Genomic DNA, 12,986 nt, shown 5'->3' with positions numbered 1-12,986 from the left:
ATATGTGGATATCATATATTTGTGATATCATATATTTGTCTTTCTCTGTCTCACTTCACTCAGTATGACAATCTCTAGGTCCATCCATGTTGCTGTAAATGGCATTATTTTGTTCTTTTTTATAAGCCACAGTGTTTTGATGTACTTTTCATGAAACTACTTCTAGGAATGTTGTGGCATCTGGCATATACCTCCTCTCTCCCCTAGCTTTGCTTGATTTTCTCTCAAAATGATGCAAAATAAAGTTCTCAAGTCTTAAAAATAAAAAGTTTCTTTCACTTTGCATTTTGGTTGTCTTGATTATTATTAAAATTTACATCTGTAGTGTTTCTATTATTTGAGGATTCATGTGTTTTCAGAATAAAGATTATATAAAATCAATCCTTACTCTCAAGGAAAATAGCAGGCTGATGTTTTTACCCTAAGGCATTTGGAGAAAAATATTACAGCCCTTCAACTCAAGAAGGGCTTTCACTTTCACTTCCTGTAGCAGTGTCCTACAGCTGAAAAGTCACACAAGACAAGATGTAATGGCGTACTCAGTCATCAACTGCAGACTTCAGTGTGGTGGGGATTCAGAAAAAGGAAATCTGAGGGAAGCTTGCAAAAAGAAAAGGAGTCTTGAGCTTGAAAAAAGTCTAGAATGTGATATATCACAGTAGAGGCAAGAAAGGCTGACTGGGACCAGGAAAGACAGGACTTTATACATGGGTATGTCTGCATATATATGTGTGGATGCATACATGGGTGATGTGTCAGAGCTTAAGAAATCCTTCTACCTGTGTTTTTTCTAAGCTTTCCGGTTTTCTCATTTTCATATCTTCTCAGCAGCTAAGCATAGAACCTTGCCTGGAATAGGTACTCAATAAAAACTGCATTAAATTATATTTTTAGGGTAACAATTTCCTGCCCACACACATACACTGTGACTCTAGTGCTGTTCATCCATCTGTTGCTAACATGAAAGCTCCATGCCCCTCTAGCTTGCCCTGTAGCCTGTGAGTGCTGGGAGCCATAAGTACTTCTTCCTCCACCTACAGGCCCCAGGTTGGGAGTGGTCCCATGACTAGAATAAGACCTGGCAAAGATATCCACTGAGCTGACAAGCCTGACTTCCCCTCTGTTTTTTTCCCCTCTCTGCTTGCTTCTTCAACTACACAAATCTCCTAGGTAGTGTAATAAGTTATTAAAGGGCAAACGTTAAATCACATTCTCAGTACTCTATTTTGGATGTGGGGTAGATTGAGGGAATTGGGTAGATTTCCAGGGAGGTTGGCCCATACACACACAGAAAAAAAAGACCATAAGCTCCCCTGCGTACAACCAAAGGCAGATATGCTCAAACATAGGTGCATTTAACACCTGACAGGTATATTTAATGAGCCCAAATGTAAAGCATTACATTTTATCTGAAATAAAGTCTATTTTGCATTCCAGGTAAAAAGAAAGATCATTTCACTTACCTGCGTAGAAGATGAACTATTAGGGAGAATATTATTTATAGCTAGTATTTATCAAGCATAGTGTTTAACATGTATGGTGACCAATGACAGTATTGGGAGAGTTGGAAAAGATTTAAAAACTTGAGGACTTCTAGAGAAATCAGAGCCCACATTGCAAGTAGATAGAAACATGTGCCTATTCCCGTGTTACACACACACACACACACACACACACACTGCAGACACACAAGCTAATCAATTTTCCCTTGGGCTTAGAGTTCTGAGAGAGCAATGCATTTTAATTCTTAAATATGAAGCATAACCAAGTCCTATATGACTTATGATCATCCATTCCCTACTCGGACCCTTGAGTAGTATTGGAAAGTTAGAATTATTCTGTTACCAGCCTCTTTGAAATTATTTCATTCTTTGGAACCTCATAATCTTAGTGCCTAAGTGTTTAAGCTCATCTAGCTAAAAGAAATAGTATATTGTTCTTTTAGTTCCAGCTTCTACATGGGCAGTTCTTTTTAATTTGAAGAGTATCAGGTCTTGGAGACCATTTCAAAGAATATCTGACCAACTTTCTCATCCTGAAATTAAGGAAGAGTTTAGAAAGATAATGTTCTTAATGATGTCTTTAGAAATTATGGGAAAATTTGCTTATTACTTTCTAATAATATCAGATAAATTGGGTGTAAGAGTGGCAAGATTTGAGATCCACTAAGTTAATGTACCTTATTAATGAAATTGTATTTCTCTGCTAATGAACCTGGTCAGGTAGGAGCTATGGGTAGATTTGCATAATATGTAAGAGAGTCATTTTGTTTACTTTTGAGGTATCGCTCCCTGTAGAATATTTTATCGCTTACTTTTTTTCATCCTGTGGTACACAGTTTCCCCAAGAAAACGAATTTTTAAGATATTCTTCCTCAGTTTTTCAAATCCATTGAGTAAAACTGAAGCTTCAGGAAGATGTTATGTTTATCCTACAGTTCTGTGTGCCTACCAATAAAAATACCACTGAGTAACCCAGGGGGACTCATAGACCCTAATTTGAGAATAAGAAAGGGATTAAGGCTCTGTTTCTCTGGTCACCTGAAAAGCAGAATGTTTATCATCACTAGGAATCAGGATATTCTCAATCAGGGACTCTTCTTTTTCCTAAGAGACCATTTCTTATGTTCCATGATGCTTTGATCTAATTCAGTGAATGCCTGAAAAACAGGACATTAGCATGATAGATATCAAATTTTCCCAAAGGGAAATCAACATTAATAAATCACACACAGTGCTTTGATTGATGAGATTGGGAATTGTTTGGATTTCTATCTGACCCTAATTATTTTCAACCATTTTCAGAAAGCAGCAGGAACACTGTAACTTCCTTGCTTTAATAGGGGGAGGATCCAACAAGCTATAACTTTAGGAGCATTCCCCCACATATTTACATAGAAGAAGGGCACAGGTGTCCTTGGATATCATCAAACATAGGAATCAGTGGTGCTGTGAACAGCCTTTATGGTGAAGTACTGATAGGTGCCCATTTCTTCTCATTGAGAAGAAAAAAGTTGTTTCCAGACTACTCAGGTTATTCAAGTATTTCATAATATCACAGCTTTAAGAGTCTGGCTGACTATACTGGCTCACCTGAATATTTACAGAAAATTAATATCTCTCAGAAGTCTACAAAATGCCTTCTGGCTTTAGACATTAGTAGGTTAATGGCAGTTAAAGCTTCAAATTATCCATTGATTCTTTATATCCCTATACATCCGGCAAAGAAGGGATGCGCATATTTACATTTGAAAAAAAAATCTTTCTTTAAATAACAAAACTGCTTATTTTAGTATTTTCTTGTATTGTTATCCTCAATAACAGAAGGAATAGAAGACTGGGTGGTGGTGATACATACAAATGTGTTAAAGTTTATTTTAGAGCCAGAAAAGACCCAAAGCCGTCACTGTCTTCCTCTTGCCTTCTGACACGACTAACCAACATTCCGAAGAAGCCACGCAAGATTAAATAATAGTCTCAAGCCAAGCATTCTTATATGTACTCTGATAAATTTAACATATTCTTATGTTTTGTATGTTCTCAATTATATCTTTGCTTCATCCTTTTCTATTATAGTTTTCCATTACTGAAATCTTCCTGTCCTTTCCTGTTACAGGATTATAGCTGGACAGACATCCGCTGCCCCTTTGAAAAACGAAGAGACGCAGCATGCGTGTTTTGGGACAATGTAGTTTACATTTTGGGTGGCTCTCAGCTTTTCCCCATAAAACGAATGGACTGCTATAATGTCGTTAAAGATAGCTGGTATTCCAAACTGGGCCCTCCAACACCTCGAGACAGCCTTGCTGCCTGCGCTGCAGAAGGCAAAATTTATACATCTGGAGGTTCCGAAGTTGGTAAGGACTTATTCAGTATTTGTGTGTGCTTTAAAGCTGAGGATCTTGGCTTTCATATTCAAACAGAGTTGGTATTATTTGTCCAGATACTTTTTGACAAATTTAAATACATATCTGTCATATTTTAGAGCACATTTCCCTGAAGGTTTACCTTACTCTTTATAAGTCATTAATTTACGAGAACTTCAACTTCCTTGATTACGTTAACTGTCCATTTTTTTGTCATGACAGCGGTTTCGTTGACGTCACCTGGATTTTAGCTTCATTGTTGCCATCTGGATTAGTCATTTTATATATGTAATATTATTTGCTTTAAAGATTTCAGAGTTTGGCTTACTCATAGACCCACATTCAGGCTTTTAAAATCTGTATTATCTTTGCTTTCTTTGTATCAGAAAAAAGTAAGAATAATCTTTTTCATTTGCTTTATTCTTTAACTTTTTTTGTTTCTTTTGGCTTCGTCGGGTCTTCGTTGTGGCATGCGGGATCTTCGTTGCGGTGCGTGGGCTTCTCTCTAGTTGTGGTGTGCAGGTTTTCTGTCTCTAGTCGTGGCACGCGGGCTCTGTAGTTAGCGGCACTCGGGCTCTCTAGTTGAAGCACGTGGGCCTAGTTGCCCAACCAGGGGTTGAACCCGTGTCCACTGCATTGGAAGGCAGATTATTTACCACTGGACCACCAGAGAAGTCCCTATTCTTTAACTTTTTAATGTAATGATTGGTAGTGGTATCTTAAGCTTATTGATCAGAACAGGGTGTGGGTATGGGTATAAAAACCTTTCTCATTGACAGATAATGTGTAAGTGTCCACTAGTGTTTGTTTACTAAATGAATAATTTTTCTAAATGAATATTCTAGGTGCAGACTAGCTTTTATATGCTTTCGTCTTTTCAAGTAATTTCTTTAGCTAAATAATGGGCTTATAAAGAAAACTAGGAAGACCAAGTAAATCTAAAGTATGGAATTTAAACATTGTCTTTTTATTTTCTTTTATGATTTTTATATTAGCCCAAAGACTGTTTTACTCTTGGTCAGCATATTTATTTGTTTTAAGTTTCTACCCCCCGCTCCCACTAGATGCAAAATGAATACAAGAAAGATGATGATTTTCTAAATGTGACTTAAGAGGTGATCTTTCCCTCTCTTTAAAAGCATTCTCACAGAATGTCTAATACAGCATATTTCAAATACAATAAATCCTAAATATAGTAGGAAGTGTTTTATAGATATACTTTTTTGTGTAAAGTATAGTAGATAACTTCATTTCTTCAGCATTTACTAAGTCAGTTTTTCACTTAAATAGTAACTTTTTTTAATCTGCTATATACTGTATATTTCCCTTTAGTGTCAACCGACTGAATCTACCAAATTTGAAATGTTTAAAAAGTTAAAAAGAAGTTACTGTTAGTCATGACTATTACTTCTTCTGTCTGTTACTCTTCATAGGCTTTGGTTTTGATAGAGACTTATAAGGGTGTTATTGCTTTTAAGCGTTAGAAAAGTCCAGAAAAGTGGGAGGGGAGCAATAATTTGATAAAGTTCTAGCTTCGTTTTTCTTGGGAAAGAAAAAAAGCACTTGATCTTTAGTGGTATCATTTCTAAAACTCTTTATTGAGCTCCTAAAATGTGCAGAAGTTGCAAAACAGGATGGGTGTGTTTTGCCGTTAAAGTGTATAATCAAAGTACACCAGAAACACATAACGATACTTTGAGTGTATACTCAAGAATGGACTGGCATGACTTCAGGGCCTACCCACACAACTACTGAGAGCAGTCAGGAAGAACAGTTTTGTTAATGATGCAGTAGCTGTTGTAGAACATTAAATGACAAGCCTGAGGATACTCTTCAGATAGTAGTCTTCATATTTTAAGATATAGACTTCCCATCTGTAAACAGCTGTGTTTTTCCCCCTCTCTATAAACATTTGAGGTTCAATTAATTCCCATCATGCGTAACTGGGCCGGAAGACATACATAATGTTTCTTATTTAATTTGAAAATCTTTTGAAATCAAACCAATTTCTTTTTTTGTTTGTTTAATTACCAATTAATGTCTCTCCAGCAGATCCTTTTTTGAATATTTTCCAAGGTCTATACAAACAGGGATAGCTTTTTCTGAAAGTATTTCTACGTTTTGTTGTTGTTGTTGAGTAGAGAAAAGACTCTACAACCCTAAATTCTTTCCTCCAGTAATTAATGATTCAACTCTACAGTCAACTCACTTCAGGCCCACATACACACTAAGTTAAGCAAGATGGGGTCCTTTTCTTTTACAGGAAACTCGGCTCTGTATTTATTTGAGTGCTATGATACAAGAACTGAAAGCTGGCACACAAAGCCCAGCATGCTGACTCAGCGCTGCAGCCATGGGATGGTGGAAGCCAACGGCCTGATCTATGTTTGTGGTGGAAGTTTAGGGAACAATGTTTCTGGGCGAGTACTGAATTCCTGTGAAGTCTATGATCCTGCCACAGAAACGTATGTTATCAGTTTAAAACTCTTACTACACAATTAATTGTATTCTATAAGCTCAATGGAAGAAGATGTCAAAAGGCAGAAAGAACCCAGCAGAAGGATTTTTGAATGTGCTAGGGTCAGGGGCATGTTTATAGCCTTGACCCTTCCTCTACACCTTAAGAAATGGCTTGACCTTATACCCCATGGGAGCCCCTCTCTTTCTATTCCTGCTTGTGCAATAAATAAATGTCTGTGAATAAGAAAATATGACCGATTCATCAAACTCAAAATATTTTTGTTTGAGAGATCAGGAAGTGTAGAGAAGGGGAAACAATTTATGATCAGTAGTAAATTTGCCTTTAATTAGAAAAATATTATGTATTGGTTCGTGGCATTAATGAATCATACCCCTAGGTATAATGTCTTTTTTGAGTTTGTGCTTACTAAAGTATGTTTGGATTCATATTTATTAAATAAAACTATTCTTTTTTAAAATATTTATTTACTTATTTATTGGGCTGTGCCATGTCTTAGTTGAGGCATGTGGTATCTAGTTTCCTGACCAGGGATCAAACCTGGGCCCCCTGCATTGAGAGCGCAGAGACTTAACCACTGGACCACCAGGGAAGTCCCTAAATAAAATATTCTTAAGTCAACTGGGAAGTAAAATAACTGCTTTTAAAAGGCAAAATACAAAGAAATAAATGGTTAGCCCGTTTTTCTGATCTCGTAATTAATGATGGAACCCATTCAATACAGCCAAAGGATATGAGCTAGTTATTGATAGTGGGGGGTGGTAAGTATAGTGTAATTAACTAACAAGAAAATGAACCCAGATGATCTTCCAGTCAGACCTTTTGTTGATAGTCAGAAACATCCAAAGACCTTCAATAAGAAAATTAACTTGCTCGTTTGAAAGGATTGTTCTTCCTTTACCAGAACAAGTTATTGGGCAAATATGTTCAACTTAAATGTTATGCCAAAGAGCTGCACCAAAACTCTTGTGCTCAATTTTTGTATTTAGGAAATATTTCCAGGCTACAAAACATAGAAGTCTTCTACTCCAGCTATTGCTTTTATTAAATTAAGAGTAAAGATTTAATTATAAAATATGATTGTCATTTGCAGTTATTTATGCTTCCCACCTATTTTTGAAGGATTTAAGGAAGCAAAATCAGTAACTCCTTTCCCAAAGAAAAGTGCAATTACAATTGTTCTTTTCTCATTTTTTTGCTCAACTAGTCACCCATGTTAGGGATAGAATTGAAAGAAGCTTATCTTGAAACTTATCTTTTGCTAAGTGTCTAGACTAGGAAACCTCTTGAGATCATCAAACTTAATACTTCCCAATGTTTTTTTAAACTGTACCTTTGTACTTGCCAGGGCACACCGGGGATACGCCTTATCCTAATCCCATCATCCGTCCATCCAGCTATCTATCCACCCCCTCTTGTCCTAAACCATAGGAGCAAGGTATATACCAACTGTCCTCTCTCCTATATCAATCTCTACTTAACCTCCCATAAATCCTATACTCAAAAAGCATTACAGCATACTAGTTGGAAAGCTGTAATCTCATTCATTCTGCTGCCTAATTATTGTTTTGTTTCTAAAAAAATATCTTAGAGTAGAACCCATACCATATGAACTCCAGGCTTCTAAATTCTGAGATCTTTATTCAGGCAGTATCGGTGTAAATCAATATATTCTTATTTATAGTAGCAGAGAAAGAGTATAAAGGAATTCTACAACTTCAATATTTTTTAAAACTAGGTGAATATAATCAGTTTGGGGAATATTTTAAAACTTACACAACTTAGCATTTCTTTTGTCTTGTATATACTGAGCTTATGTATTAAATTTGAATTCTCTATATTCTCTAAATTTTCCTAAGTGAAAAAGCTAGTGTGAATATAATTATCCAAATCTCAAAGTGAAAGATGTTATATACTACTATGATTTCCTTTCTAATATGTTGTGTCCATCCAACGTATTTTTTGTAAAACTGTTTCTTCCCAATTTTGACAATTTTTAAAGTGTTTTCTAACTAGAATATGTTCGATTGGAAGCTAAGAAATGAAACCTATGGAAACAACACAACACAGTTTCCACAGTTAGAATTTTAAGGAAAGCTACTGAACACTAAACTCAGGTTGGAGAGAGCAAAGACCTAGTGCATACTCTGCATGTGAATTATAGGAGGAAGGAAGCGTGTTTCATGAAGTTCCTTAATTCTAAACCTTGAGGAGACTTAGATGTACATAAAACATTCTCTTATTTTATATCATAGACATATTTAGAGAAGAAAGGGGTATGTATATTGAATTTTTCCAAGTCAGATACTCTGTTTAACACACTTTGACAGCTCACTGTGTGGAGAGGCTGTGGAGGTCGAGTACTGGCTCTCCCACTTTCAAGCTGAATGCTGGTCTTTTCACCTGGAGGAGCACCTGTGTTCATCCTGAAAAACAGGAGGACTTACTTTAACTGAATGCTCAGAAAATGAGAGTGGTGACTGTCAAACCATTTTTAAAACCAAAAGTATGTAAATATAAGGCAACAAGAGTTGTTGATATTTCAGAGTTCATCATTATGTTCTAATTATGTTTTGAAAAGTTAAATGTATTAAATTATTTAAAAGAAGAGTTATAAATCACCATATTAGAGCATTACACTTATGCCAAGTTGCCCTTTTTTTGTTTTTGTTTGGAGTCTTTCGATTTATATCAGCTGTTAAGAGCTGTGTGTTGGTACCACCTTCACAGTCACCAATGTCAGTTATCTGTATGGGAGTACATGCAAAAGAAGAGATGAATATCATAGAAAACAATAACAAAATTGTCTGTGTGTTTAATGCTGCTACCTGTGAATTAGTATCCTTCAACACTTGTGTCCACATTTATATTCTCAGTCTCTTTCTTTATAGTAGTGCCTGTGAACACAGCAACGTGCTGATAAGTTATTAAACATGACAGAATGATAGGAGCTGCCTGAAGTTCTAAGTGTATATTTAAAGATGGGTGTGTGAATAGTAACAGATATGCTAATTTGCTGATTGCTAGAGGCCCATGATAAATTTGTTTTACTTACCCTATGTAAATATTAATTAAAACCACGTGTGAGTAAAACCATATTAGTACCTTATATTTTCTTACATATCTTCCCCGTTTTGTTTGTTACTGTTTTACAAGTTATTGTGAACTGTAGGAAATGGATGTCTTCCAAAGACATGTTAATAGTCTCCAGATATCCTCTATTTCCCATATCCTATTGGAGTTGAAAGGAATAAAATCCCTATTTACCCCACCTATAAATTACTGAAAACCACTGTTAAACTTTTGTTTTCTAGCTTTCCAAATGTGCACGTGCACATTTGTGTGTGTGTGCGTGCATGTGTACACATATGTGAGTGGTAAATGAGCGCTTACTTGGGATAACAGACCTTTCTTATAAATTCGTATGAGTCCTTTTACCTTCTTGTGAACATGTATACTGAAAACTTTCCTTTGTTTTTTCAGATGGACTGAGCTGTGTCCAATGATTGAAGCCAGGAAGAATCATGGACTGGTATTTGTAAAAGACAAGATATTTGCTGTGGGTGGTCAGAATGGCTTAGGTATGTGAAGTTAGTTCACTTTTCAACTTTTGCAATGAATTTGCTGATATTTCCTTATCTTAAGTTATGAAAATGTTTCTTGAGATCTAGATACAAGCATTAATCACATACATCATTAGACTTTTCTTTTTATAGTTTCTGTGAACTAATGGTTTATGAAACATTGTAATACGTTTAACATTTCTATCCATGAATGTAGGTAATAGCCACCAGTCATTGTGACAGTCTCAGGTGGCTTTAGCACGTTTCCAAATACCCTCTGGGGAATGGTATCACATTAGCTTAAGAACTATTGAGTGGGGACTTCCCTGGTGGTCCCGTGGCTAAGACTCCATGCTCCCAATGCAGGGGGCCCGGGTTCGATTCCTGGTCTGGGAACTAGATCCCACATGCTGCAACTAAGAGATCACGTACCGCAACTAAAGATCCCACATGCCACAACTAAGACCTGGCACAGCCAAATAAATAAATATTTAAAAAAAAAAAAACAACTATTGAGTGACAGAAACATTTGAACTTGAATATAACTTTTTTTTTTTAATTTATTTATTTATATTTATTTTTTTTTTGGCTGTGTTGGGTCTTCATTTCTGTGTGAGGGCTTTCTCCAGTTGCGGCGAGCGGGGGCCACTCTTCATCGCGGTGCGCGGGCCTCTCTCTGTCGCGGCCTCTCTTGTTGCGGAGCACAGGCTTCAGACGCGCAGGCTCAGTAGTTGTGGCTCACGGGCTTAGTTGCTCCGCGGCATGTGGGATCTTCCCAGACCAGGGCTCGAACCCATGTCCCCCGCATTGGCAGGCAGATTCTCAATGACTGCGCCACCAGGGAAGCCCTGAATATAAATTTTTAATTTAACTTTTAGGACTTGTATCCAGGCTCTGAATGGCAGTGTTTCCTACACATTTTTAAACGTTGCATGAAAATATCAGTATTACTTTTTTAAATGAGTAAATTTGATCTTTTTATTTTCTTAAATAATGTTGTACTAAAGAATCTTAAATAATTTCTTTTAATAATGTAGAATTTGGACTGAATCTATAGATAAGATTCCACAAAGCTTATTTTAGTCAGTACCTTTAATCATTACTTAAGTATAACAAAGAAATAACTTTATTTCCTTCTTCTGTCTCTATCCATTGCTGTTTTTCATAAGCTGCTGACAGATAAATGGTAGAAGGAAACAGAAGGACATTTGAAAGATTATACTCAAACTTAATCAGAAGGAAACTTCACTGGTCTACTTTTTAATTTTTCCAGAGCAGATAGAACATCTTTAATTTTATAGAATAAATATAAGTATTTATGATTCTAAAATGACAGATAAAAATTAAGTTAAATTTCTGTTGTGTTCAAGTAAGAATAGGAATTTAAATGGTAGATATGTGAGGATTCATTGTAAAATTCTGACAACTCTTCTACATGTTTGAAGTTTTTCATAATAAAAGGTTTGGAAAAAATACAAAGAATTATTACTTTAAGAGATCTTAGAATTGTTCATGTAGTTGTTCACGTTTTATTCTTTTGAAGGTGGTCTGGACAATGTGGAATATTACGATATTAAATTAAACGAATGGAAGATGGTCTCACCAATGCCATGGAAGGGTGTAACTGTGAAGTGTGCAGCAGTCGGCTCTGTAGTTTATGTCTTGGCTGGTTTTCAAGGTGTGGGTCGATTAGGACACATCCTCGAATATAACACTGAAACAGACAAATGGATCGCCAACTCCAAAGTCCGAGCTTTTCCAGTAACAAGTTGTTTAATTTGTGTTGTTGATACTTGTGGAGCAAATGAAGAAACCCTTGAAACATGAAAAATGAGTGAACTTCAAGACTCACTGGAGACTCAAAACTATGGCCACCAGTGCTTTGTTCCAAGAGTTTGGTTACAAAGTTTTAGTTTGGTGTTTTGTTTTTTTCAAGGAAGTTTCAAGTAAAGTAAGATTCCTATAAAATAGATTTTCTTTTATATGGGATTTCTTACTTAATTCAAAGACCGTATTTCAGCTGGCCACATAACCAAGAACGTATCTAGCAAGAAAACTTGTAAAGTTATAAGCACTTGGTGAAAGTATGAATTCTTAAATGAATTTCACATTTGTAACTATGATTATGGCAGAATGGGGGACTGACTCACCATAGAAGCAACCTCATCTTAGCTCTAGATTCTATTTTCATACATCATAGAAGTGCTATGTAGTTAGGTCTGTTTGTTTCTGTTCAGTCAAGAACTAAGAAATAGTATGAATTGTAAGTCAAAGATAGGCGGTTCTGATGGAGCAGCTTAGTCTCACGTAGTTTTGCTTGTCTTCATTTGTTCCATTTAGTGCCAAATGTATTGCATTTTAAAAACAAGCCAGAGTGAGTCAAAGCATACACTTATATCTCACAAAACTTCATAAATACATTTTGAGAGTTAAAAATGTACCCAACTCCTCATGAAATATATTCTATCCAGTTAAATAATTCCATCTTTTTAACACAAAATGTCAAGCCTAGCACCCATCACGAATTTATATCACTTTTTTTCCCAGGGGTTAAAAAAGGATTATGCCTCTTCAGTGCTCACTCTGTTAAATAAAATCCAATCATTATAAGAATTATTACCTAGCAAAAGAAAGCTACTTATAGCAAATTTCTAGGTCACTAGAACAGCACTGATAGTTATACATTTTGAACTTCTTACAGATTAGAAAGGTACATGACTTCTCTTCCTTAGCAGAGCACATCATTGATATTTGACTCAGTTGTCTCTAAAAGTTTTTTAGTTGAGTTAAATATTTGTCATCTTGTATTAATTGCTTATATGTGGTCAGTAAATCTTTTACAAACCCACCTATTCATTTCTTTCCTAGTAATGTTTTGCCCTTTTACATTATGAAATGTATGGAGTGAGCCATGTAAAGCTGTCACCATCCATGTTTTTACCTGGTAATATTAAATATTTTTAAACTTCAAGTAGACCGCTAAGTTCATTCTTCATTTTAAATGTGTTAGGTAATAGTTGTTTTTTGAACTTGTGAAACAATGTTTCTTTTTAAATTTTTATTGTTTTCTTTATAATGG

General features: G+C 35.7%; 1 protein-coding gene across 5 annotated transcripts in view; it reads left to right on the top strand.

Moving 5' to 3' along the window:
- KLHL7 (kelch like family member 7) overlaps positions 1–12,878 on the top strand; it is a 56,406-nt gene extending 43,528 nt beyond the window's left edge. For all 5 annotated transcript variants that reach the window (XM_082472716.1, XM_082472717.1, XM_082472718.1 and 2 more), the window contains 4 exons: positions 3,616–3,856; positions 6,129–6,330; positions 9,828–9,925; positions 11,451–12,878. In XM_082472716.1, coding sequence (XP_082328842.1) covers positions 3,616–3,856; positions 6,129–6,330; positions 9,828–9,925; positions 11,451–11,734 — 825 coding nt within the window. In that variant the 3' untranslated portion in view covers positions 11,735–12,878. The remainder of the gene's footprint in view (positions 1–3,615; positions 3,857–6,128; positions 6,331–9,827; positions 9,926–11,450) is intronic.
- The last annotated feature ends 108 nt before the right edge of the window (positions 12,879–12,986 follow it).

Source organism: Balaenoptera physalus (genome assembly GCF_965194825.1).
Source record: "Balaenoptera physalus genome assembly, chromosome: 8".
In the NCBI taxonomy this organism is placed as follows: Eukaryota; Metazoa; Chordata; class Mammalia; order Artiodactyla; family Balaenopteridae; genus Balaenoptera; species Balaenoptera physalus.
This window is presented reverse-complemented; position numbering and strand designations above follow the sequence as displayed.